This window comes from Capricornis sumatraensis, chromosome 4 (assembly GCF_032405125.1).
Source record: "Capricornis sumatraensis isolate serow.1 chromosome 4, serow.2, whole genome shotgun sequence".
Classification (NCBI taxonomy): domain Eukaryota; kingdom Metazoa; phylum Chordata; class Mammalia; order Artiodactyla; family Bovidae; genus Capricornis; species Capricornis sumatraensis.
In genome coordinates, this window is record NC_091072.1 from 154,854,434 (window position 1) to 154,882,248 (window position 27,815).

At 51.9% G+C, this 27,815-nt stretch overlaps 1 protein-coding gene across 1 annotated transcript; it reads left to right on the forward strand.

The window, feature by feature from the left end:
- Positions 1 to 1,532: 1,532 nt before the first annotated feature.
- Positions 1,533 to 27,815, forward strand: TAB1 (TGF-beta activated kinase 1 (MAP3K7) binding protein 1). The gene is made up of 11 exons (XM_068970025.1): positions 1,533 to 1,601; positions 15,366 to 15,502; positions 15,865 to 16,018; positions 16,940 to 17,026; positions 17,506 to 17,644; positions 18,610 to 18,723; positions 19,683 to 19,794; positions 21,351 to 21,495; positions 22,999 to 23,221; positions 24,208 to 24,370; positions 25,897 to 27,815. Exons 1-11 carry the CDS (start codon positions 1,569 to 1,571, stop codon positions 26,102 to 26,104), a joined length of 1,515 nt encoding a protein of 504 aa, XP_068826126.1. The 5' UTR covers positions 1,533 to 1,568; the 3' UTR covers positions 26,105 to 27,815.

A 27,815-nucleotide genomic window follows, 5' to 3' on the forward strand; every position in this document is an offset into this window, starting at 1 on the left:
ACCTCACCCTGGGTTCTGGGGCACCTCTGCTTCCCTTGCCTCTCCAGCTGCTCACTCTCTGTTGTCTTTGCTTGCAAACCCTCTGCTTTGAGCTCTAGTCCTCTCTGTCTAAGGAATGATCTGATTCCTGTTCTTGCATGTCTCAAAAGCATCTCAAACTCAAGACGTCCAGGGAATCCCCTGGCAGTCCAGTGGTTAGGACACCAAGCTTTCATTGCGGAGGTCCCAGGTTCAATCTCCAGTCAGGGAACTAAGATCCCACAAGCTGTGCTGCACAGCCAAAAACAAAGCAGAAAACAACAGAAATAGCATCAACACATCCAAACTGAAAATCCTCCCTCTCCAGAAACCTACCTGTTCTTGTCAGAAATCTGAATCTTTGACACATCTCTTCCCATCATCATCCACAACCAATCCACGGTTAAGCTTTGACAGTTTCATCTCCTACATAAAGTCCACCCAACGGCCATCAGCTGACTCAGGCCACTCCAGGGGCTGTTGCCTCGATCTAGTAAACGGTCTCCTAATCTGTCTTTTCATCTCCACTCCAATCCTCTTCTAAACACCAGTTCTGCACACAGTAGTCAAAGGAATCTTTCTACCAACAGGGTCATGTCAATGACTTGCTCAGAAGTCAACAACTTGCCTTTGTCCTCCAGATGAATAGCCCAACTCCTGCCTGGGCCAGCAGGGTCAGAGTCCGCCCTCTTACCCACTTCCCTTCACTCCCTCTCCCTCTCTGTTCCCGCCTCTGGCCTTCTGCGACACCCACGCTTCCTGAACTCACCACTCCCTTTCCTCGCGCTGTCCCCTCCAGCTCTTCCTTGTTGTCAGTTAACCTGCCACACTCTCGTGCCTGCTACATCCATAAACTCTCTTTCCAGCAAGTAGCACCATTCAAATGACTTACATATGTTAATGTTGTCCTCCCCTGTCTTGCTTGCTGCTTCACCCCCAAAGGGTCAGGCACAGTTATCCAAAGAATATTGAGTGAATGAATAATTCGCCCGCCTCCACCCCCACGCGAAGAGCTCACTCATTGGAAAAGACCCTGATGGTGCGAACGATGGAAGGCAAAAGGAGAAGGGGAGGGCAGAGGATGAGCTGGCTGGGCATTGAATCGGATGGGGATCACCGATTCAATGGACATGAGTTTGAGCATACTCCCGGGAGGCAGGCGGGAAGCCTGGAGTGCTGCAGTGCTGCAGTTCATGGGGCGGCAGAGTCGGACACGGCTAAGCGACTAAATAACAACCGCCCCCAAACTGCTCATAAAGTACCCCAAACTTTTAGGAGCCCCACCTGACACGGATTCTGGAGAATGCTAGTAAATAAAGGATGAGCAGCAACCGCAAAAGGAAGCGCGCTTTTCCCCTCTTTGGAGCAAGGACTCAAAAGCGCGCCTGCGCAGTTCGCTTCGCTACGGCCGCATCCTGCTCCGGCCGTGGGGTGGCGCTGCGCGCATGCTCCCTGATAACGTGGTCCTCCTGACTGGCTCTGGGCCGCTCTAGCCGCCCTTTTCGACTGCTCCGCCGGGAGGCGGGCGCGTCCGCGGGGGTCCCTCCAAGATGGCGGCGCAGAGGAGGAGCCTGCTGCAGAGTGTGAGGAACCCACTCGCTCTTCGGGCTGGGGGTTGGGAGCCCCGGGGGAACTGTCGGGTGCAGGCGCGGCCCCCTCTGAGCCTTTGGGCTGCCTCCCAGTCCCTGGCCGGGTGTGGCCGTCACCCTTCCCGTTTCCCGGGCCGGCCCACCCCCCTCATTCGTGACCGGGGGGCGCGTGCAGCCCCGCAAGGCCTGCGCGTGCGCGCTGCTGCCCAGGCGGTCGGGGGCTCGGATTCGCGGTCCAGCGGCCGCGAGCGTCAAGGGCGCGTGGAGGGTGTGAGCGTCCTGAACCCTGCAGGGACACTGGCGCGCGGCCGCCGAAGGAGCCCGAGCGGCGAGCCCACCCCGGGCTCCGGGCAGGTCGTTCGGTAATCCTCATAGCAACACCAGCCCGTTGTGTATGGCTTACTGTATTCCAGGCTTTGTGCCAGTCGCTTTACATTTGTTTGTAAGTTTAATTTTCATATCAGCCCCGTGAGGTAGATACTGTAATTCTTCCTGTTTTACAGATGAGGAAACTGAGGCACAGAGAGGTGGCCCTTTGCCCAAGGCCACACAGCTGGTAAGTGCCAGAGGCAGGATTCAAGTTAGGGATTCTGATTCCAGAAACTCTCTTAACCTCTAGGTTATACGGAAGGAATGGCTGGGTTCAGACCCTGGTTCTAATTCACTATTCCGCCATTGGCCTCAGTTTCCTTAGGTGTTAGGTTAGAGTAGGTAGTGTATGTGTGCGGGAGGTGGGGGCGTGTCTTGAGATTCCACTCCTCTCAGTCTGGACCCTCGTGGGCTTGTCACTGGTGTCTTCCAGCCTCTGCATCCTTTTGACACACGTTCACGTCCATGGTGCATGTTGGCACCATGGACCTATTCTGACTTGCCAGGGCAGGTTGGCAGTCACCTGGGTCCTCCTCAGACATGGCAGTCTGTTGTACTTGTCTGTGGACTTGACTGCCTCCTGTAGTGGAAAGTGAAGAGAGGGATTTATGATCTACAGTGAAGAGTGTCACCATTGCGTACCTCCACTGGGTGGGCATTTAATACATTGTAAAGCGTTTGCAGCCAGGTCCAGTGCTCAGCCTTCCCTGGTGGGGAATGCTCTCTTCCCCTCCACACCTTTGGCTGCCCCTTTATTTTACTGCTGCCTGGCAGTTTGGCCTCACCCTTGAGTTGGTTAGGTAGGCCCAGCCTTCTGTTTTTTTAGGAGGGCAGGGCCCCTGTGCAAATGTCCCCAGTGTAGTAAACATTGAAGAAATACCGGCTGGATGGTGGCAAGTGCTGGAGTGGTAACTGTAGGCTGACTTGGCTTGCTGAAGAGAGTGGCTACCAGCTTCCCTCGCTTCTCCGTGCGATGGAGCCCAAGTGACTCGGATTAGACAGAGGCGAGCTTTGCTAGCTCCAGAATGTGTTCCTGGGTGGTGTGCATTCTTTTAAAAAGTTGGCTGGTTAGCTTGAAGCACATAGCATTATGATGAAAGGCGAAGGAATGGTGGGCGTGCCTATATTAGGCCCCTCCCACCCAAATGACGGTCAAGACATCTTTGCTCACAGGTTGTCCAAGCGTCCATGCACAGGTGCTAGGCTTGACCTGCCCTCCACTGTCCCGAGTCTTGTTGAGAGGAGCTCAGACAGCATCATTCCGCAGGTGGCTGTAAGGGATGCTGATCTGTAGTTACTGGACCTGGGGATACGAAGATAAACAGGGCAGATGTCCACCCGTACTGCATTTGTGGTGCTGCATGGAGAAGCTTGTATCACAAAGGCAGTGATGAAGGCACTCTCCTGTCAGTGTGAAGAGGGCCTGCTGATGGCCTGATTTGACCGGGTCACTGGAGGCTTGTAGGAGGGGCTGGGGACCTGTTGACATGGGGCTGGGAGGGGCTGCTGATTAGCTGACAGATTAGCTGAGTGCTTCATGGAATGTCGTCCTGAGGAGTTTCACCTTTGGTCCCCAGGTGGTGTAGTGCCTTGAAAGGTCTTTTGAAGAGAAGATGAGATTTTGAAGTAGCTTCAAAAGAACACGGGCCCTTCACAGCCTCATAAAACAGCTCACCAGTCCTGTATGCCCTTGGGCAAGTCACATAGCATCCCTGAGCCTTGATTTATCTCTTAACTTCCTTGAACCTTGGTTTCCTCAACCGAGGGTACTCCCGGGAGCGTTGTTAGTATTAAATGAACATGTTACATGCCTGACCTGGTGTGGTTATGCTCCAGCCATGAACCTCCACCTGCAGTTCTGCTCTGAATGAAGGCTGCATTTCTTTTCCTCCAATGTCACCGACTACTCACTGTGTGGCAGGCACTGGGTAGGGGCAGGGGACTCTGCCCTCATGAAGCTTATGTTCTGGTAAGGGAGACAGGAAACAATAAGTACAGACTGTATATGATACTACAGTTTCTAGGCTATAACACAGGAAGTGGTACGAGGAAGAAAAGGCAGGATTCACAGATAGGATGATGGAGAGCCTGTTGTAGAGAGTGGTCGGGGAAGATTGACGTTAGATGAGATGCACGGGCCATGTAGGAGGGAGTATTTCCGCATGAGGCAAGAGGGATGCAAAGGCTCTCCTGTTCAGAGAGCATCAGGAGGCCAGCATGGCTAGAGTGGAGTGAGTGTGTTGGGGGAGTGGTAGATGGTTGACGTCTGAGGGAGCCTTGTGTATCCTCATGTGAGCTCTGGTTTCTGTGCTAAGTGTAATGTGATGCTCTCAGGTTTGAGTCGAGGCATGAAGCGATCTGATTTGTGGCAGGAGCAAGAGCCTTCCGTAGAGAGGCAGGCGTTTGAGTGGCGAGAGTGGAAGCGCGGTGCTCTTGGTCGTTCAGTAGTGAGATGACCGAGGCTTGGCCAGCGATGGCAGAGGGGTGGTGAGGAGTGCTGGGTTCTAACTGCATTTCGGGGAAGAGCTGATAGGATTTGCTGGCAGATCAGGTGTGGGGTGTGAGACAGAGGAAGAACAGTTGAGAAGGACTACAAGGTTTTCATTGGAACAACAGTGGTGCCATTTACTGAGGTGGGGGACCTTGGGGGCAGGGAGAATCACTAGTTTGAGTTTGCCTAAACTATTACTTGCTTAATTGTAAAAAAGTTCACTTGAAATCAGTTTTTTTCCTGAGCAGTTATATCTATGATATCCCAAGTCCTAGCCATATTTTCCCCCCAATGTGTATGAAAATAAACATGCAGCCTTAAAGTGAAAACACCCTTTAGGTCATCACCTGTAACCATCTCACCACCATCAAACTGTGGTCTAGCTGCTCTGCTGCTGCCGCTGAGTCGCTCCAGTCGTGTCCGACTCTGTGTGACCCCATAGACGGCAGCCCGCCAGGCTCCCCTTTCCCTGGGATTCTCCAGGCAAGAACACTGGAGTGGGTTGCCATTTCCTTCTCCAGTGCGTGAAACTGAAAAGTGAAAGTGAAGTCGCTCAATCATGTCTGACTCGTAGCGACCCCATGGACTGCAGCCTTCCAGGCTCCTCCGTCCATGGGATTTTCCAGGCAAGAGTACTGGAGTGGGATGCCTAGCTGCTCTAGGGCACAGTAAACTCCGTGGTTATTAGTAGCCCCTTTAAGAGTGTATCAGGTCTATATCTCTGATGAAAACAGAGAACCTTTGATGGAAACCCTGGTGAAAGATGCGGGCGCCAGGGGTGGAGTTGCTCCCAGAGAAGCAGGGAAGGAAAAGGAGATCATTCAGAAAGATGGAGGCGGCATGAGGCGTCAGGGTGTTTCAGGCTTTTTGGAGAGAAAGAACTGTCCGCCCCCCTCCCCCACCCGGAGTCATCTTCCTGGGGGCTTTATTCTCCCTTTCTGAGCTTCCTTTTTGCCTCTAAGGAATCTGGGTACTTTCGCCACAAAAACGCTTGGCCTTTTCATATAATAATTTGATATTCAAGCTGTGGCCTGAACTTGGAATCATGCTTTTGTCCACTTCTGCTGCCCAGGAGTTTGAGCTGCGTCTCCACAGGGGCTTTTATGGATGATTTTTTGTGACATGGTCACATACGTACATGAGGTGCTAATGCGTAAATGTATGTGCACAAGGTGTAACGTCCTTAAAGGGTTAAATACAGTTGAATCACTAGAGAAATGTATTCCAAAATATTAATTTTGGAAACTCCCTCACAGTCAAAGTTAGGCTTTTTGAAACAGATTCTTTCTTGTGAGAAATGAATTTATAGCCTATCGAAGAGCTAAGTGGGCCGTGCTCACAGTTGCCTGTGTTTATTCGGCTCTGTGAGCCGTGAGATGCCCCCTTTCCAGCTTCTCACGACTTGTGTTCAGGCGCTCAATCGCTGCTTGCCGCTGGCGCTTCGGGCCTGGCATTTGCAGGCGGGGGAGAAAGCATGCATCAGTGGGTGCCGGGTGGAGGGGTGGGTGGTTTGTGTGAATAGAAAATAAATGACCTTTCCGAAAACTGTTCAGAAATGTGGAGGAAGGAAGCAAGAGGGTAGGCAGTCTGGTGGGTTTTAATAGAATCAGCAGGGAACGCTTGGTGTGGATAATCCCCATGGAGGTGGAGAAAGGGGGGAGAATAGAACTGAAGCTTACTTAGCCACAGCGGGGTGAGAATGATTTTGGGGGCCACTGCTGAAATCAGGGGGGACCCAGTACTCTCCCACTCCAACATTGGCAGCACCTCCTGGAATTCTCTGGCAACTTGTTACTGAACATTTGCGCTACCATGGGGACTGCAGTCTAGCTACTTGAGAAATCGCCCAGATGTCATCGGGTCTAAGACACTATTGCTTGTAAGGACACATCATTATTTTGTATACTACTAAGAAAGAAAGCACACTGCTGATTAACTTGTAATACACCAACTGCCGAGATATTAAAAATGTTGAAAATACGCGTCTTTAAATCAGTGAAATAAAGGAGCCAGTTAACAGTACCAGGCTACAACCTGAGAGTTGCCGCAAAGCCAAAGAACTAACAGCCCGGGAGCAGTTGCCCAGTGTACATGGTTGTGCCGGGAAAGGGCCCTGCCGCCTTGGGCAGTATTTTCCCAGAGCCTAGGACACATTCATGAGGTGGTCAGTGTTGTGCTGGTATAAAACTCATTGCTACTTATGAAAGTTATTTGTTCTTTAGTTCTGTTTCAAACTTTGTGATGCTCTCAAGAGAAAAACTACTATGTACGTAGGACCAAACACCTTTCTGATTCTTGCTAATCTCCCTTTTTTTCAACAGAGAGAACAGGGCTTCAGCTCACAGTGCAATGGGCCAAGAGATCAGTTAGAATTTCCTAACCTTGTTTTGTTTTCCTTTTTATCACCATCAAGATCTGGCAGGCAGTAATGTTTTCCACCTATAATACTAATAAGTTCACATTCAAAATGAAACCATTTGAATTAAAAAAAAGGGGGGGGGGAATTAAAGAAGAAACATGAAAGACTTCCCTGGTGGTTTAGTAGTGAAGACTCCACGCTCCCAGTGCAGGGGACCCAGGTTCTATCCCCGGTCAGAGAACTAGATCCCACATGCTGCAGCTGAGTTCATATGCTGCAGCTGACACCTTGCACAGCCTAATAAGTTAATAAATAATATTAAAAAGAAAAAACATGAAGTGGGTAATTTGTTGAAGATAGTGAGTGGATGGTTGAGGTTGGGGAAGCACAGGCCTCCAGTACCAGTTAGATTTGAGCAGGCTTTTGGGGATGGGCAGGACTTAGAAAGACAGAAAGGGGAAGGCCCAGCCCTACCATAGATACTTTTTAATATGCTTTTTGGGTAATTTTTTTTGAGTTTCTTCTTTTCTTTCTTTAAATAGCAAACCAAGTTAAGTTGTCTAGAAACTCAGCGTTTCAAGAGTGCCAGTGTGAAATAAGGAGAACTTTGCTCAGCATGGTTCCTGTGCATGAATAGTTGGTTTTTTTAAAGTGTGTGCTTGTTTCTGGGACTGTACCTCTAGGGTCAGTAACCTCTTCATTTGAGGCTCCAAAAATACACATGGCTTTTCAAGTATCATAAACCTTCAGTGGAGGTGTTACTTCCCTTCTGTGTTTGCTGCGGACACGTCCTGTCAGAAGTGGGTTAGCTTTCCACGCTTTTTGTTCTGGTCACAGTTTTTGGAAATCATTTGGAACACTCTGTAGCAGGCCTTATCTGTACAAGACAGCTGAGTGAGATTCAAAACTGTGTCAACAGGCTGGAAGGCTGAGATGAAAGCATTACGATGTAATCCAACCGATAAAAATTTAGGCTTAAAAAACCCTCTAAAGGAGTGTGGTTGCAGGGGACTGACTCGAGAACTTCAGAGAGAAAAGATTTTGCTATTCTAGTTGACAGTAGGAATCTTCCCGTGGAGGCTAGATGCCCATCTTTTCTTTAGGTATATGAAAGCTTTTGACTTTTTGTGTTGATTTTCTATCCTGCCACCTTTATTTATTTCCTTTGAGTTGGTTTTATTATTTATTCTTTGGGATTTCCAAGTACTGTCATATCAAATTCAGATAGAGATAACTATGTCTTTTCCAAGTCTTAAGCCCTCCTCCTTTTCTCTTGTCTAATTGCATGTGCTAATACCTCTAATTCGTTGTTAAGTGATGGAGGTTGCAGTATCCTTGCTGTGTTCCTGATCTGAACACAAATACCTCTTGTGTTTACTCACTAACTAAGACGTTGGTGTTAGGACTGACTGAAGTGTACATAGAATAGTACATTAAGAAAATATCCATCAATTACAGTTTCCTTAAGTGTCTTTATGGATGAAGACTGCCTTTAAGTAAAAATAGCCCTGGAGTACTTACCCGTTGACCTAAACACTGATTGCCAGTTAATAAAATATTTCCAAAATATTAACAGCTCATCATTATGAAAATCAAATATCAGAAAAAGCACTTGACATTGTTTAAGTATCCAGACAGTAGGCATAAATACTCTCTGAAGAATAAGGTGCTTGCTGAGTAGATTGACCACTGTCAGACACGCAGTCTGTCTGGTTTGGGGGGCTTGCTGTGCTCACGTCAGCCCCACGCGGCTGCAGCCGCCAGTGCAGCGTCAGTCTGCTCCCGAGAGCAGCATCGTGTGTTCCCATCGTGAAGTGCTTTTACACGAATGGTTCCCGTGCCACGGCACACTGACGTGGCGAGTTCCCCAGTCATCCACCTGAATTAATGTACCGGTCTTTCTCATAGTGTATTTCTCAGTGCTGAGTGGGGCCATAAGTTGCTTGGGTGATAATTTATTGTTTGCTGGAAAGTATGAATGTGTTGGAAAGATTCAAGTCCCTGGAAACTTGTGTCTGTCCCTCATGGGGGTTAGAAAATGGCAGGGGAAGCACGGTGATTGCAGCATGGATGACAGGTTTTGCATCGTGGGGGACATATTTGTATTGTTCATCTCATATTAGAGGACTAGTTCAGTCCATCTTAATCTCAGTGTTAATCACAGGCAGGATTCTAGAACATGTAAATGTATTCTCCCATGCTTTAAAACAGTTAATGGCATTTTGGAGTGCCAAATATTGGCTTCTTGGCCCATCTTTTCAAGAGGACAAGTGACAGTTGTGATTGAGGAGTTGCTTTTATGCCTCTGCTTATTCTTGTGCTTAACTTCATCCCAGTTGGAGGCAGGAGAGAGACCCTAGAGAAGGAGTTTCTTGTGAAAATTTACTTGCCAGGTTTCCTGAGACCTTTGTGAGGTTCTTGGGGATGAAGATATAGTAATCAGATCTAAGGTAATAGGGGATGATTGGCAACATGTTTCTTTCTCTCTCTTTTTTAAAATTAATTTATCTTTGGTTGTGCTGGGTCTTTGTTGCTGTGCACAGGCTTTCTCTAGTTGCGGCGAGCTGGAGCCACTCCTCATTGCGGTGCCCAAGGTTCTTGCGGCTTCTCTTGTTGCAGGACGCAGGCTTCGGTAGTTGCAGGACATGGGCTCAGCAGTTGGGGCTCGCCGGCTCGAGAGAGCAGGCTCGGTAGTTGTGGTGCATGGGCTTAGGGGAACATCTCTCTCTTGAAAAGTAACTCCTTGGCAGTGAACTCCTTTTCGTGGCCTGAAAGGCCTTCCTGTGTCTCCACCTGGGCACACACAGGTGCATGCATGTGTGTGACACAGGAACAAGCTACTGTTCTGCTCCTCACCACAGAGGTGAGGCCCGCCTCATGCTCCCTTAGCCCTTCTCATTTTATGTTCTTCCTCAGGGTCTTGGCGTGTACTGCTCCCTCTAACTGGAAGGCCCCTTGAAATGAGCACTGCTCCATCATCACTCAGGTCTGTCTCAGAGGTCACCTCCCCAGGGAGGCTTCCTGTAACGTCCTCGTCTAGAAGAGCCCTGCCCATCCCCGTCTGTCCCCTTACCCTGATGTGTTTTCTCCGTAGCGCGTTTCCCTGTCCAAAAGTGCCTTGTTTATTCATTGTATAACATGTTTGAAGTCTCTCTCCCTAGCAAGGAGATTTCAAGTTAAGGACCCTTGGTTGTTTTTTCTGCTGTGTCCACAGCAGCAGGGGTAATGTCAGCCTTTTGTAAATGTTCAGTAAATATTTGTTGAATGAATATATGTATTAATCAAATATACTTTCATCATGTAATGTTGTATGGGGATTCCAAAGAGTCGAGCTTGCACTTACATTGAAACAGACATTTTTGTTGCTTTTAAATGAGACAGGTTAGGATTAGAGCAAGAAACAATTTTGTGTTACCATGAAGTAGTTTTTTGTTTTGTTTTATTTCCCTGCAGCTCAACTTGTCAAGAGAGTTATTAGGTTGGTGAAAAAGTAATTGTGGTTTTGGATCATGAATTTTAAATCATTATAACTAGGCTGAAACACAGTTATTAATCAAAATGTGCTGTGCTTAGTCACTCAGTCCTATCCGACTCTGCGACCCCATGGACTGTAGGGACTCTCTGTCCATAGGGATTCTCCAGGCAAGAATACTGGAGAGGGTTGCCATGCCTTCCTCCAGGGGATCTTCCCAACCCAGGGATCAAACCCAGGTCTCCCGCATTGCAGGCAGTTTCTTTACTGCCTGAGCCACCAGGGAAGCCCCAAATAGTCAACACATTACAAAGTCAACACACTTTTGCCAATGAGAAATAAGTCTGTTTATTCCTGTAGTATAAAAATCCAGGCTTCAGAATTCAGTGAACTCTTAGAAAGCATTTTCTGCCTCCTGCTGGTTGTGGAAGCATTTTTCATGCAAAAAGTTGTCAGGATGCTTGGTGGTAGTCCGTTGGTGAGAGGTCAGGTCAATATGGCAGATGAGGCAAAACTTCATAGCTCAATTCATTCAACTTTGGAAGTGTTGGTTGTATGACGTGTGGTCGGGCATTGTTGGAGAAGAATCGGGCCCTTTCTGTTGACCAGTGCTGCAGGCCTTGTAATTTTCAGTGCATCTCATCTATTTGCTGAGCATACTTCTCTGATTAATGTTTTCGCCAGGACTCGGGAAGCTATGGTGGATCAGACAGCAACAGACCGCCAGTGACCATGACCTTTTTATTTTGGCGCAAGTTTGTCTTTGGGTCTAAGTTTGAAGAAGCTTTGGATCTTCCTCTCAGTCCAGCCACTGCACTGGTCATTGCCAGTTGTCACATAAAATCCTTTTTTGTTGCACATCACAGTCCAAGTGAGAAATGGTTCATTGTTGCTTCACATAAGAGAAGACGACACTTCAAAATGATTTTAAGGGTCTCCTTGGTGTCTCAGTGGTAAAGAATCCACCTACCAAGCAAAACTATGATTTTTCTGATTGCGATCAGCTCATGAGGCACCCACTTTTGAGGTTTCTCACCTTTCCAATTGGTTTCAAATGCTGAATGACTGTAGAATGGTCAACATTGAGTTCTTCAGTAACTTCTTGTGTACTTGTAAGAGGACCAGCTTTGATAATGGCTCTCCATTGGTCATTGTCAACTTCCTGGCTGGCCACCACGCTTCTCATCTTCAAGGCTCTCGTCTCCTTTGCAAAGCTTCTTGAACCACCACTGCACAGTGCATTCGTTAGCAGTTCCTGGGCCAAATGCGTTGTTGATATTGTGAGTTGTCTCTGCTGCTTTATGACCCATTTTGAACTCAAATAACAAGATCACTTGAATTTTCTTTGTGTCTAACATCATTTCCCTAATCTAAAGTAAATATAAACAGCAGTAATAAGTCATTAGCAAAAAAAAAAAAAATTAAAGGGAGAAATGTGTATTAAAATTATGTATAACATAACTATATTTATTTAAGGATATATGCCAGTATCAAACAGCAAAGTTCATCAACAGTGCAAAACCAGTTACTTTCACACCAATCTAATAAATAGCCAGCATCCCCGGGAGCTGAGCAGAAACTCAGCTCTTATTGCTGTTCCTATTCCACTCACAGGTTTCAGTCATATTTTATGTTGTCACGGGATAGTTTTTTAGCCCTTATGGTGAAATTGTGTGTATTTTTTAAAAATCCTGTAAAGAAAACACAAGGGCGTTTAAAGACATAACATGTTGATGAATTGCAAGATTCAACCTAGTGAAGGTATCACATCTCCTCACATTGATCTATAGGTTTAAAACAATTCCAGTCAAAACTCCAGCAGGATTTTCTGATGGATACAGACAAGCCGATTCTAAAATTTATAGGAAAGGGTAAAGGAACTAGAATAGCCAAAACAGTTCTGAAAAAGATTAAGGTTAGAGGCATCACACTAACCAATTTTATAATGTAGATTTAAAATATGGACTTTAAATCACATACGACTGAGCGACTGAACTGAACTGAACTGAAAGTCGTGGTAATCAAGATCATTGAATTGGTTGAGGAATAGACACATAGATCAACAGAGTAGAACAGAATCCAGAAATAGACACATACAAGTATGGCCAGTTAATTTCTGACAAAGATGCAAAGATAATTCAGTGGAGAAAGAATAATCTTTTCAACAAATAGTATCAGAAAAAATGGACATCCATTTGCAAAAAAAAATTGACCAAAATCTCCTGCCTTATATAGAAATTAACTCAAAATGGATCACAGGTCTAAATGTAACACGACAATACTTTTAGAAGAAAACAGAAGATCTCTTGACCTGGGACTGGGCAGAGAGTTCTTAGACATGACATCAAGAGTATGAACCATGAAAGAAAAAAATGATTAAATGGATTTCACTAAAGCTAAAAAGTTGCTTTTCAAAAGACACGAGTAAGTGAATGAAATAGCAGGCTACAGACTGGGGGAAATATTTGCAAATCCCATATGCAAGAAATGACTTTTATCCAAAATATATAAAGAACTCTCAAAATTCAGCAGTTAAGAAAACAACTCAATTAAAACATGGGCATGAGACTTAAACAGATGCTTCACCAAGGAGGAAATGTGGATGACGAAAAAGGCCCATGAAAAGATGTTCCACGTCATTATTAGTCATTAGGAGATGCAAATTAAAGGTGTGATGAGATATAAGTACGCACTTCTTAGAATGCCTGACTTAAAGAAAAAAAAATACTACGCAGTGGTGAGGATGGAGAGCAGCTGGAACTCTTGTGCGTTACCTGTGGGATGCAACTGGTAAACCGCTCTGGAAGACAACTTAACAGTTTCTTACAGAGTTAAACAGCAGTCTCACTCTTAGGTATTTACCCTAGCGATATGAAGAGCTATGTTCACACAGAAACCTGCCCATGAGTGTTTATAATAGCTCTCTTCATAATTACCCCAAACCGGAAACAGCCCAGATGCCCTTCAGGGGATGAATGGATAAACTCTGCTACATGCGTATGATGAAATACTGCTCTACGATAAAAAGGGACCAACTGTTGATGCAGGCACCAACTTGGATGAATCTCAAAGGCATAATGCTGAGCAAGAGAAGCCAGCGTCCACAGGTTATGCCCTTAAAGACCTGGAGTACAGTAGTGGTGGCCTGGGCTGGAGGAGGGGGAGAATGGAGAGTTTTTGTTTGATGGGTTTAGAGTTTCAGTTTCACAAGATGGAAAGAGTTCTGGGGATGGATGGTGGTGATGCTGCACAACGTTGGGAATTTATTTAATAGCAGTAAGACGCGCACTTACAAACGGTTGCAATGATGAAGCTTATCTTCCATGTGTTAACCACAGTAAAAGAGGGAGAAAGTTGTGTACCATGTGATTTCATTTATGGCATTCTTGAAAAGACTGCATAGTGATGGGGCACAGGTCAGTGGTTGCCAGGAGTTAGAGGAGGGTGTGGCTTCAAAGGGGCACCTGAGGGTACGTTTGGGGTTGCTGGGCTGTTCTTTGTCTCAGTTGTGGCTGTTCGGTGTCTCAGTTTGTTACACAAATCTCTACAAGTGTTAAAATTCATAGACCTACCCACCAGAAAGGCAGTGTTACTATAGGCTAATTTAAAAATAAAAATGAACTCCCACAGCCTGCTGAAGTTGCTCCATGGTGCAAAGCATACAACTAAACTGCTGAAATAAGTGCAGCATAGAAGCAATTAACATGGAAAAAAAAAAAAAAGCCGTGAAGTCCCTCCCTGTCAATATGTAAATAAACAAAAGACGAAATGTGCCACAAAAGCTAAACCACAGGCGTTTTACATATCTGATTGCAAACGCTGGCTGAAGTGGTTTTCACATCCTTTTTTGAAGACTGCAACTGCTGACTTGTAAGAAGTTGTGCACAGTATTCGTGCTTATTCAATTTTCAGTAAAGCTTTCAATCCAAATGTTACTCTCCTTGAGCTGAACTTGGATTTTCCCAGCTGTTTTACTTTGCTCTAGTTCAACATGGTGGGCACAGGAGTGCCTCTGTGAACCAGGCACAGCTCCCCGGTGGGGGCCGGGTGGAGGGGAGGCTTCCAGTGGGACGCCATGGATCACACCTGGGCCTTGTATCAGGGTCGTTTCCGGGGCTTAGAGAATGCAGGTGTTCAGAGTGTCCCCCAAGGAGCTTGAGGAAATGCAGAGTCTGTTTGAGCTGGCGCCTGGACAGCTGTGCATGTTTTAAAGCTCCATCTTGGTTGTACTGAACAGCCTGCTTTGAGACCTATGGGATAGAATGGGAGTCAGACACAGGCAGGGTTGGGGGGACCAGGTGTAGTAGGGATACGCAAGAGGGCTGGCAACCAAGTCTGGAGGAAGGTCTTCCTGAAGGAAGACTGCTTGGAGGTGGTGACTCCCTAGCCAGAGTCGCGAAGGACGGAGAATTATTAGACAAAGAGGCTGTCCATACAGGAAGAAAGAGTGAGATGTGGGCAGGCACTCCAGGCATTTGATACTAGTAGAGAAGCATGTGGGGGTGGGCGCAAATGGGACTGGACTCCAGGGTGAAGCAGGAACCAGGGGTGGAGACCCTAGTACCAGGAAGAGTGAGTGCGGCTGAGCTTTGTCAGTTTCTCAGGGTTGGGAAGAGCTGCCTGTACTGTAGACAGCCTGAGCCCCACCAGGATCAGACTCTCTGGAAGGGCCTGGAAATCTGCAGTTCGAAACAGCGCCCGAGGGGCTGCGGTGTGAGGTGGGGGCCACCAGGGAGTTTCACGCGAGGAGTTTCCTTCACTTGTGTCTGTGACTCGTGCTCCGTCCATAGTGCAGCACGTTCCTGGAGACCACTGCTGAACCTTGCGTTTGGGGACTCCAGTCTTTCCCAGGTGTCTTGGGAACCATTTGTGGATTAGACGGAAACCATACAAACCCTTCTGCAGGTGTTTGTTCATAAATGCATCGTTGTTTTCCAGGAGGAAGTGGAACCTTCTGGGTGGGGCTTTGGGCTTGCTAGGTTTTTGCTGGGGAAGAAAAAGAAGATGAGGTGGGGTCTGCCCTGGGCGAGAAGGTGATGCATCTTGGTGTCCTGGTGTCCTTCCCAGGAGCAGCAGCCCAGCTGGACGGACGACCTGCCACTCTGCCACCTCTCGGGGGTCGGCTCAGCTTCCAACCGCAGCTACTCCGCTGACGGCAAGGGCACCGAGAGCCATCCACCAGAGGACAACTGGCTCAAGTTCAGGTGAGGTGCCGCCACTGCTCTGCTGGGTGGCAGAAGCAGGCTTGCAAGAAAAGCAGTTTGGCAGCTCTTTTGCGTGGGGCTCACCAGTGCAGCGTGGCCCGCGGGAGGTGGTGTCTGTGCTGTCCCTTCCGCATCTAGAGCTCAGACTAGCCGAGGGCCTGCTCCAGGGGACAGAGGGCATCCCAGAAGGTCATGGCCAGAGAGAAATGGTGGTCAGAGTGGGACCCAGGTGCTCACCTGAAGCCACAGCCGCTGTGTCTTTTGTCTCCCTGTCTGCTTTCCTCATCCTCTCACTCTGGAGCTGGAATCAGTCTCCTACGAAGCCCTGGTCTCAGGCCTCTCCTGCCCTGTCTCTCTGTCAGGAGTGAGAACAACTGCTTCCTGTACGGGGTCTTCAACGGCTACGATGGCAACCGGGTGACCAGCTTTGTGGCCCAGCGGCTGTCGGCGGAGCTCCTGCTGGGTCAGCTCAACGCTGAGCACACTGAGGCCGATGTGCGGCGGGTGCTGCTGCAGGTATCGGGCTCGGGCAGGCCGACTGTGACTTCCAGGGTTGGCCCAGAGGAGATCCTCTTGGGGAAGGGCTTATGGGCATCACCTTGGACCCAGGGCTGAGGTGGGAGTTGCTGAGCCCTGGTAGAAGCAGGGTGTTTAGGGTGACCCCTTTCTTTCCATGAGGCTCAGACGCTTGGCCTGGGTGACTGCAGCTCCCGGGCCCTGCTCCCTGCAGCCCCTCACTCCTGGTTGGCTGGTGTCGTTTTCCAGTTCTGCGTTCCTGCTTGCTGCAGTTCTGGAGTTTCTCCTCCTGGCATCTCCTTTTGGAAGCGAGTCCCAAGGCATTAATTGTAGATGAGAATGGTGGATTCTGGTTCCTCGATAACAGCGTTCCCAGCCATTTTCCTGCCTTGGCACCCAAAGGCCTGATCACTCGGGGCCAGGGCCCAGAGCTGTCAGCTGCCCCTGAGGAAGGTGGTGGCATGGCCCGTGTCAAGGGGCCTTCAGGATGTGGCGGTGACATTAGCTGTCACTGACCTAGACTCACTCTGAGCCAGGGCTGGGTGCTCGGGGGAATGCTCTCAGTGACTCTCGGGCAGCACTTTCTCTGTGTCATCAGTGATGGGCTGAGACTGGCCGGCAGGGGCAGAGCTGACGTTCACCCCCAGGTGGCCTGACTCCAAGCCTGTGCCCTTAGCCTCTCTGCCATCTCTGGCTTCTCTGGTTGCTCTGTGGTGCCTCCTGGAAGGTACCAGCCCCACGGGGCCGTCTTTGTCAGACCTTGCTCTGCAGGAGCAGCAGTGCCTGGCGGTGCCCTGTGTGAAGCCTCATCACGTGGCAACCTGTGGTTGCTATGACTTGTTGCTAGTAATAAGGGGCGTATCAGCCTCAGGTGACAGTGGTATTTCAACCTGCCTTCGCTTCCTTGTCCCCTGCATCTAGGCTTTTGATGTGGTGGAGAGGAGCTTCCTGGAGTCCATTGATGACGCACTGGCTGAGAAGGCGAGCCTCCAGTCCCAGCTGCCCGAGGTAATGTCCTCAGCCTGTGCCCCTGGAGAAGCAAGGCCCGTCTTTGCTTGGAGCAGGGACTCATCTGCTGTGTCCCTCCCGAGCCATTGACACAGCTGGGCCAGAGCAGCAGGCATTAGGGGGATAGTTCCTGATGGGATGTGGGGGGGCGAAAGTTCTGTCCTTTAGGGACCTTGTTGGCTAGCTGTGAGCAGCCGTGCTCTGAGGCTCTGCTAGGGTGGGCAGGGGTGTGAGAGAAGCCCCTGTCAGGTCGGTCCTTGGCCCGAATCAGTCCAGGCCTCGTCACCTGCCTGCTCACGTCATGCTTTAGGCGCCTTCGGGGCTGAGGTCATGCCTGGTTGTCCTGCAAGACACCTGCTCTGGTGCTGCAGCCAGCTTCCCTCCCGGCCGGGCCTCAGATGCCCGCTCTTTAAGGGGGGCAGGTGGGTGAGATGGTCTCCGGGTCCTGGCCTGCTCTGAACCCCCATGATGGCTTCTAGGGTGTCCCTCAGCACCAGCTGCCGCCTCAGTATCAGAAGATCCTCGACAGACTCAAGGCCTTGGAGAAGGAGGTCTCGGGAGGAGCCATGGCCGTCGTGGCAGTCCTTCTCAACAACAGGCTCTACGTGGCCAATGTCGGTGAGCCGCCTGCCTGTCCCAAGGCCAGGCGGTGGGGAAGAAGGTCACCTCAGGATCCAGGAGTCCTTTGGGCAGCCAGCCTGCTCCCCAGACACAGAAGACCTGCAGCTCAAGTGCCCTGAGGCCGCTGGGTGTTTCCCGTTACTCCACACGATATCTCGGTCCCAGCCCAGAGTGTTTGAAGTACCTGCTAGGAGGCGGGCATCCTAGCTTTAGTCCCTACTCTGTCCCTAACTGGCTGTGGCTTGGGGAGTTGCATCCCCTCTCTGCTCTACCTCAGTGGCTTCCTCTGAGAAGAAGAGGCTGCCTGGCTGTGGAAGACCCATGTGGCGTCCTGTGAAGGGGACCAAGATGGGCTAGGTGCAGCCTGGAGGTGGGGCGGGGTCCCAGGGCTGATGGGGTTTGTAGGCAAAGAAAGGCCATCTGGGAACCCGAGAAGCTGGTGCCCCCTGGGTGCAGGCTACTGCAGGGGCTCCGAGAGATCCCTCTGACATGGTGCCTCTTCTCTTCCTCCTTCCCTTAAGATTTCATTATGGGAAAAACTCAAAAGTGTAAACAAATAGAATAGCATTTAATGAACTTCCGTGTGCCCCTCTCCCAGCCCCAACATCCCTTCCCCTGGCCAGTTTCATTTCATCCACAGCCCTCTGTCCCTGCCTTGTTGTGGAGCAAATCCTGACACTGTCGTGTTATCTGTAAATATTGCAGTGTGTCTCCTTAGAAAAAAGGTCTCTTATTCAAATCATAATCATCCTTGGTTGACACTGGAAAAGTCTGAACGAATTCCTTGATCTCATCAGCTCTCCCCAGCTAGTGACTTGCTCCAGAGGTCTGAGCCTGTTTTCTTTGCTCTTTTGAAGGAGTTCCGCATGTGAGACGCCTGCCTCTTGTCTCTCTTTTTTACAACGTGTCCTGTTCTTCGCTGTGCTCTCAGTCTTAGCTCAGCTGCTCACATTCTGCTGCAGGTACGAACCGCGCACTCCTATGCAAATCCACGGTGGATGGCCTGCAGGTGACGCAGCTGAACGTGGACCACACCACAGAGAATGAGGATGAGCTTTTCCGGCTCTCGCAGCTGGGTGAGTGGGGGCGGGCAGTGCAGGCCGAGGGCTCTGGAGGGAGGGGCTCGAACCCAGCGGCTCCTTCCGCACCTTCTGGTGGCCGTGTAGAGAGAGGCACAACGTGGACAGGCTGTGACCTTGGGCTTGGGACCGGCCTGCCCGGGGTCAAATCCCAGCTCAGCCACTTACTCGCTGGTGGTTTGGGATCTTACTCGAGTTTTCTGTGCCTCACTTTCCCCTTCTGTGCACCGAGGATAGTAGTAACACTCAGGATGGTGTAAGGGTTGAAAGGGTTATCACGTGTGCGTTGCTTCCAAGTGTCCCTGGTGCTCACTGTTGCTGGTGGAGCCTGAGAGGCCAAAGAAGTCCTGGGATTCCAGCCCTGCCACGGCCACCCCTGCTCTCCCCTGTGAGCTCAGGCCGCAGAGGGAGCCTGGCTGGCCTGTGCTGGGTCTCGTCTCCCGTTGGGGAGGGACTCTGAGCCAGGCGTGTTCCGACAGCAGGGGGGCTGGGGACACTGGGGCACTTGGGGTTAGCTGCCTTCCAAGGCTCCCTGCTGTGACCTCGCTTCCTGTTCAGTGGGTCCCCATTGCTTTGTTTTTGTGGACATGTCTGTGTTGTCCCCTTTCGGTTTTTTTTTTTTTTTTTTTTTTATTATTGGTTTTGGCGGCACTGGGTCCTTGTTGCTGTGCATGGCTTTCTCTAGCTGTGGAGAGCGGAGGCTCGTCTCTGGTTGCGGCGTGCAGGCTCCTCCCTCTGATGGCTTCTCTCATGCAGCACGGGCTCTGGGGCCTGCAGGCTCAGTAGTTGTGCACATGGGCTTAGTTGCTCTGAAGCACGTGCTATTTTCCCAGACCAGGGATTGAACCCTCGTCCCCTTCACTGGCAGGCGGATTCTTAACCACTGGACCACCAGGGAAGCCGCTGGGTTCTTCTTTATGAACAAAGCCTGAGGTGTGTTTTTCTCCCTTTGGTAGGTTTGGATGCAGGAAAGATCAAGCAAGTGGGGGTCATCTGTGGGCAGGAGAGCACCAGGCGCATTGGGGATTACAAGGTCAAGTACGGGTACACTGACGTCGACCTACTCAGGTAAGCGCTGGCCCAGCTGTCCCTCGTTTGTCTGGAAGACCAGAGGCCCAGGGGCAGATAACAGATTGTAGGCGCTGGGGACAAGAGGTAGAGTTGAGGTAGTTCAGAGCCCAAGGAGATTCTTTCATCCTCCCAGAGAGGTTGGTGTAGGGCAGGCCCTGGACCCAGTAGGCTAGGACTCAGGATCCTGTAGACCAGGCTGGCAGGGGGTCAGTTAGGGAGCTGGGTCAAAGCCACAGGCAGCAGCCGGTGCCACGGGGCCTGGCAGGCCAGAGTTGGCATGAGCGGCCTCGTGTGGACAGAAACGGACCGAAGCCTGTTGGTCAGCGCTCTCGTGGCTGAGGCCAAGGCGGGGGTGCTAGATGGGTTGTCCCCGCTAGGCGCCACCCAGTGCTGGCAGCAGACGGGAGAGGGTAATAATTGTGAGCCTTCATCTAAGCTGGTGCATGGCTCTTCACATCCATGCTCTTATTCCGTCCTCACTCAGCCCCTGTGAGGTGGGTGCTGTTTCTGCCCCAAAAATATTTTCATGTGAGGAAACTGACACATGCAGACAGTGGGTAGCCTGCTTGGTCTCAAGGCTCACAATGGGCTGAGTCAAGACTTGCACCCAGGGAGCCTGGATTCAGAGCTTGGGTTTAAATAATCGAGTTTGGAACCTTTTGTCTAATTCACAGGGTTGTGTTTGCTTTATGGGAAGGCACATTGCATTTTAGAACAATTCAAGAAATGCCCAGGATACGGAGTGAAAAGTGGATCTTACCCCTACCCCAGGCTCAGACTCCTTCCTCAGAGGCTGCTAGTTTCCGTGCACCTGAGTGTATACGTGTGTGTTTGTGTGTGTGTGTGTGTGTGTGTGTGTGTGTGTGTGTGTGTGTGTGTGGTGGGTGCAGGGAGGGGGCAGATTTCTTTTTCAGAACAGCTACAGATCTCACATCCCATGCCGTGTTGTGCACCTGACTGTTCTCAGCATAGGCGTGTGGCTCTCCTTTCCTGCACACCTGCAGTCTCGGCTGCCGCACTCTTGGTAGCTGCAACTAGGATTCCAGGGTGCAGCTGTCAGCACCCGCCTAACCTGCCCCTGCTGATGGACTTTTGGGGTGTTTCTAGACTCACTCTTTTAAATCCTGTTGCCAGGATCGTCCCCTCATCCTTGCCCTGCGTGCATGTGTTGGAACTTCCTGACATTGCCCAGCTCTGATGGACCATCAGCTCATGGTCCCTTTGCAGCTGCAGTGTATATGGACTCTAGTCAGCTTCGGGGAGATGTGGACTTCTTTCTGGACAGGAGATGTGGGGTGGGGCCAGGATTGGGCCTTTGACCTTGGCTGTTCTGACCTCAGCTGCCCACTGACTTTCCTGGCCTGCTGAGCTTTATTTTGGCAGCTGTCCTCAGAAGACAGGTCTGTTTTCTTGGTTTTGCTCTTTTCTCTATTTCTTTTGCTCTTGTCAGAAGTATGTTTTATTTTACATTCTGGATGTAGATTCTTCTCACCAGGATAAATGTCCCAGGGCCCATTCCAAGCACAGCTCTCCCCTCCACTCTCTTCCCACAGCGCTGCCAAGTCCAAGCCGATCATCGCGGAGCCTGAAATCCACGGTGCACAGCCCCTGGATGGGGTGACAGGCTTCCTGGTGCTGATGTCCGAGGGGCTGTACAAGGCCCTGGAGGCAGCCCACGGGCCTGGGCAGGCCAACCAGGTGAGCTGGGCATGAGCAGAGCGTGGCTGACCAGCCTGCAGGGTGGCATGCTCCCCGGGGGCTGCAGTCAGCTCTCCCGCTCAGCTCCAGGGGAATCAGGGACCTAGAGTTCTGATTCTCAAATGCTTTTGCTAGACATTGCTGTGTTCAAAACTGGGAGAAGAAAAAGCCCAGAGTTCTAAGCAAACCCTTCCCACCCAAAAGCTTTGCTCTTCCGGACCTGAAGCAGTGTCAGTCCCCAGGGCCCTGAGCGGAGCCTCAGGGAAGAGGGTGAGGAAAGTGGAGGCAGGCATGGCTCTGGAGACTGCTGGGAAGGGCCTGGCCTGCAGGGGTGCAGCCTGGTACACAGAGTGCCGGATGAGGACTCGTGGGGCCTGCTCAGGTCCCACTCCACTGCCTCTTCCACTTTCCTCTTTGAGCTGAGACGATTCATAGTTTGATCCTCATTTCTAAGATGAGGATGCTGACCTCTTAACTTTGTGGGGCTGCGGTGAGGGCCGGGCGAGGAAGACATAGGTCCTTAGCCCGTGGGAGATGCTGCTTTCCCCTCTGCCTCGGAGTGTGTGTGTGTCTCTGAAGTGGGACTCGAGGCAGTCACTTGAAGGATGACCTTGAAGGGAAGACCTCGGCTGGCGGGGCCTGGCAGGGAAGTTCAGCTGGTGCTCCTCCTTCCATCTGTGATTCTGTCCTAATGAGAGTAAGAAGGGTAAGTCTAGGTGCCTAACTGTCTCTTACCACCTGTGCTCTAGGTTTTTCACCTATTTTATCTCATTCCTTCCAGTTGCCTGATAACGTAGTGGGGGCGAGGGCTCACTGCCATGTCAGATTAGGGACTTTGGGGCTCACAGAGTCCAGGGTCTTGTCAGAGGTGACACAGATGCTCGGTGATAGAGCTGAGCCCGTTTCTGCCACCTCCCCCGGACCATGCCCAGGTCATTTCCTGTTACCTGCTTCTGCTCTCCTACCTCCAGGAGACTGCGGCGAGCAGTGTGTTTTTTTTTTTGTTGTTTCTTTGGTCTTCACAATAAGATTATGTAGTGGCTTTTTCTGGCTTCTAGAATGCACTGAACAGTGGACTTTTCTGAGGACAGGGCCCCGTCTTCATCCTGTGTCCTCAGTTTCTGGCAAAACTGGCATATTATCTCCTACAGTAAGTTTGTTCCAGGAAAGAAAGCTTATTCATAATGACGGTTTGTACTGGGCTTTTTAGTAGTCTCCGAAGTGTCCTCACATCCATTTTATCCTCATTGTAATGCAGCGAGGTGGATGTTACTCCCCCATTGTTTTGGTCTGAAAGCCAAAAATCAGAGAAATCACAAGGTCACATCTTCTCTAATGAGAAAGTTCCGGGAGAGTTATCCTGAATAGCTTGAGAAGCTCAGATCGCAGGCTTGGCTGGTGACCCCTAAGTGTCCTGATTAGACTGTGAAGATGGTGTAGTTGGGGCCTGCAGTCGCTGGGACCGCTCATTCCTCACCAGGTTGGTGCTCGCCTCACCCCCAGGAGATCGCCGCCATGATCGACACAGAGTTCGCCAAGCAGACTTCGCTCGATGCGGTGGCCCAGGCCGTGGTGGACCGGGTGAAGCGGATCCACAGCGACACCTTTGCCAGTGGCGGGGAGCGTGCCAAGTTCTGTCCGAGGCATGAGGACATGACCCTGCTGGTGCGGAACTTCGGCTACCCCCTGGGTGAGATGAGCCAGTCTGCACCCTCCCCAGCCCCAGGTATGTATGCCACGTGCACAGGAAGGCATCCGAGGCCACTGTCTGGGGCTGGGCTCGGGCAGAGCAGCTGAGGCCTTGGGCCTCGCTGCCTTGGGTGGAGTGGGGTTGGGAGTCCTGCCTTTGAGCACTTCCCGGTCGGGTTCTGACTTGAAAGCTCTCTGAGCTGCGCTTACATTTCCCTTTTTGTCTTTGAAACCAGGACAGTACCTTCTGCCCTGGCCTCCCCCTAAAGACCTGAGCTGCGGGAAGCACTTTGCAGCGCCATGGGCCACATCTCTGGGACCATGGCACCCGCTGGCCCAGGGCCTGCTGTGCAGCAGGCACCTCACCTGCCACATTTCCTTTCATCCTCATTAATGACCATTTACAGAAAGGAAACCGAGGCCCTGGGAGGAAGGGACCTAGGCACAGTTGGCTGTGTTGGAGGTGATTTGGTTTAATTCTGAATCGAGCTGCCCAGGAAGAGAGGTGATTGTGCTTTTGCCCTCCCTCCTAGTGCTGTGTCGTGTCAAGACCATCAGTTCCTGAGGCTGCGTTTCCTTTTCTTTTTTCAAACAAGTGAGCCCCAGCACTCAGGCCTCCACAGAGGGATTCGTTCTCCCACGGACAGCGGGGTTCCTGCAGTTTTAGGTTGTTATTGCAACCATATTTTTGTTGGGCCAACCTCACCCAGGAGCATTCTTAGCCCTCGGGTTAAAGCATCGTGGGAAGCCATGCAGTAACCCTTTCATTGAGGCAGCGCAGCCCTGGTTTTTTCTCCTGCTTGAGCACCAGCGATGCTTTGCTGCTGAGAGCAGGCCCCCGCCTGGCCAGGACCTTGTCTCTGCCAAATACTCCTTCGCCGTCCCAAGAGGCAGAGGGCCAAGCTCGGGGCACCAAGCCGGGCCCCTGCCTATCTTCTCAGCTCCCGGAGCAGTCCTGTTCCTGCCACCCCAGGGTTCCCCACCAGCTGCATCCCGTGGCCCACCACTCTCTTCCTCCCATAGCCGCTGGAGGACGTGTGTACCCTGTGTCCGTGCCTTACTCGAGCGCCCAGAGCACCAGCAAGACCAGCGTGACTCTGTCCCTCGTCATGCCCTCCCAGGGCCAGCTGGTCAATGGGGCCCACAGCGCTTCCACCCTGGACGAGGCCACTCCCACCCTCACCAAGTAAGCGCCCACCCCCACCCCCAGCCGCTTTCAGGCAGGCCTGCTTCCCCAGGACAGCCCTCGATCCCTGGATGGAGTGGCCACAGGCCGCGTCCTGTAGGGTCTTGTTCCTCTCAAACTCCCCAACTCCACATCCCTGGGTAGGCCTGCGTAGATCTGGTTCCAGCAGCTCCCTGAAGCCAGGCAGAGAGGGGTAGGGACAGGCGGTTCATGCCGACAGCCTGCCATTCACTTCTTCCTGCAGGTGCCCGGGTCAGTTTTCATTTAATAGGAATGTTTTCCTTTTGTTCTTTGCTCCCGGCTCAGAGTGTGTGGTTTGGGAGGCCACCCCATGGCGCCCGTGCTTGTGGGGCATTGTTTGACCTGTGCTGGCCCGTGGGAGCTGGTGCGCTCTGACTGAAAGTGTCCAGTGTTAGCTTTGAAGTGAGGCCTCTAGTTTCAGGCTTGGGGAGGGGTGGCTGCAGCTGGGGGGTCTGGATCCTGGGGGTGTGGCAGGCAGGTCTTCTCACTCCGCAGGGCAGACCTGCCTGACAGGTCTGGTGTCCACCCCACCCCCTCCATTCTGGGGAGTGTGTCCCGCCCCCCAACCAGCTGCCACAGCAGGGGGTGGGTCCGGTTTCCACATTCCAGCCCCCGCAGAGAATAATAGAGATGCCACACCCGACCCACTCAGGAGCTGGCCAGTTGGAAGGGCCACCAGTAAGGTTTCCCTCTGCCTTGCAGGGGGCCTTTCCAGCTCCCTGCCTGCCTCCCCCGCCACTGCCACTGTGGGATCAAGGGGCCTGCCAGGCCACTGAGTAATGGGCATCTCCCCGCCCCTGCAGCAGAGCCACCAGCTGTGTCCACAAAGGCCGGGAGTGGTAGCGGTCGTCCCGGACCAGGCAGGGAGACTAGCCGTTCTGTGCCTCCGGCTCCCCAGGACCCCAAACAGCCTCTTTCCTCCACCCTGCGCTGGAGCTTAGTTGGGCCCCCGGGGCTAGCCCAGTGCAGAGTGCTAGGCAGTGCGTGACGTTTGCAGGATGGTGGGTTGGCAGGTAATTCCCAGATATTACAGGCTCTGAGGGTGGGTGCCTGGGGGGGCCTGTCCTGACCCAGCAGTGAGAGGAACGAGGAGGAGGAGTGAGAAGGTTTCCTGGGAGAAGAATGCTGGCCTCCCTGCAGTCAGTGGGGTCTGGCGTAGGGTGGATTCAGAGAGGCTGGAATGGATGGCGTCCAGCTCAGCACAGCTCGGAGGGCGACGCGTTCTGTGTTCCACACAGAAGCCAGTAGCCCCTCATGATTGTTGAGCACTGGCGTGAGTGGTCCGTTTTACTTAATTCCAGGTAATTTAAATAGCCACTTATAGCTAGAACTTCACAAATGCTTTTCACTTTGCACCTGCCCAAAACAACACCTGGCCGGGCTGGCTTTCGTGATGGCCTTTGTCAGAGAGGCCTGTGCCCAGAGGGATTGGCCAAGGCAGGTGTCGTGTGTCCCCAGGCCAGAAGCCAAGGCCTGTGACTGACTTGCCTCTGTCGTGCCCACAGCCAGAGCCCGACCCTGACCCTGCAGTCCACCAACACGCACACCCAGAGCAGCAGCTCCAGCTCGGATGGGGGCCTCTTCCGCTCCCGGCCCGCCCACTCCCTGCCGCCCGGCGAGGATGGCCGCGTGGAGCCCTACGTGGACTTTGCCGAGTTCTACCGCCTCTGGAGCGTGGACCACGGCGAGCAGAGTGTGGTGACAGCGCCGTAGCCTGGTCGTGGAGTGCTGCCCAACAGGATGGGGCCCGGGGACGGGGGGCCAGCTCCGGGCAGGATGGACCTTTTCCTGCCATTTGCCTGTGCCGTAGGGGCCGGCAGGGCCCCATCCTCAGCCTGCGTCGTTCTCTCACCCCACAGCCTTCAGTGCTGCGGAGAATGTTCTCCGAGTGTGCCAACGCAGGCTGGGCCCCTTATTACGGCGCCGGCACGGGGCTGCCTCAGCCAGGACTGTCGTGTTTCTCCGAACGCGGGGCACGCGTGCGGCAGCCAGGAGCCCACCAAGTGGGGCCTTGCGTGCTGCAGGCCCGCGGCCCTGCTTTCCCGAGGCCATCCCTTCCCGCCCCCGCCTGGCCTGGAAGAGCCTGTGGCCACTGCTGGCACCCCCCTTCACCTCCGTGGTGGTTCTTGCCTTTCTTCTCTGGCCTCCAGAGGGGAATTCCAGTTGGCGTCTACACCTTTGAGGCCTATACCTGTCCCTGGGCCCGCCTGGGTTCAGGTGGACTGGGATGACTGCAGAGGGGCGGTCAGGTGGGAAGGATCTGGAAGGAACTGGTCTAACAGGAGCAGTGGTCCTGGAGCCCACCAGAGCCGGGTGAAGGAGAGGTGAGGACATGCCTGGCCTGAGCGGGACAGCGGCTGCTCTTCTCCGGGAGCCGGTGCAGCTCTTTCCCTCCCAGACCCGGGGAGCCCCAGGTTGGGGAGCCACTAAGATTGCAATCTTTACCACTGACTGTGAGTCTCTGCTGTTTTTAGGGTAACAAACAGGTCTTCGGTCAGGCCACGGGGCTCATTAGAAACAGAGAACGGTGGGAAATGGTTCCGAAAGGGAAGAGGTCTTGGGGACGAGCTGCTCTGGGTGGTCTGGAGCTTTGGAGATGTGCATTGTTTCTACAGACTCTTAGGGCAGGATCAGGCCAGCCCAGGCCCCGAGTCAGATCGTTCCGGGCCTGTGGTCTGCCTTCAGCGGGGAGGGGTGCCACTAGGGCTCTCAGCTAGAATTGCCCTTCGTGTTTTCAGAGGAGGAAGCAGGCCCAGGTCACACAGTTAGGGGTGGCGTGTAGGCTTAGTCGCTCACTTGTGTCCAACTCTTGTGACCCCATGGACTGTTGCCCTCCAGGATCCTCTGTCCTTGGGATTTCCCAGGCAAGTGTACTTGCTCTGCCCTCCTCCAGGGGATCTTCCCAATCCAGGGATCAAACCCGTGTCTCTGGCATCTCCTGTATTGACAGGCAGATTCTTTACTTTTGTGCCACCTGGGAAGTCCAATTAGTGGTGGGGCAGAATTTGCATCTTTCTGTCAGTCTCTGAGGTCCCCGGGATTCTTACCACCTCCTCCCCAAGTCCCAGGCTCCTGCCCACCACTCCCCAGACAGCTGACCAGGGACTGGCCATAGTGTGTGGCGTCAGGTGTGCTTGGAGTGTGAAAAGTCTGAGGCCAGTTCCAAGGTCCCCTGTTGGCTCTGTGGTCCAGGAATGTGTTTCCCTGTGGTGGGGCAGGGCCCCGTACGGTGCTGGTTTCCATGGGGAGCGGATCTCAGCAGGGAGCCCTTAGCCCACCCCGACTACGAGGCCGTCTCTGTTGTGCAGGTGAGCAGATTTCAGATCAGTCACAGAGGCTCGGGAACAAAAGGAATTCTCTTCCAAGAGTGTCTGTGATGCTGTTTGGTCTCTAGAAATAGAATCACTTTTTTACTGCAGTAAAG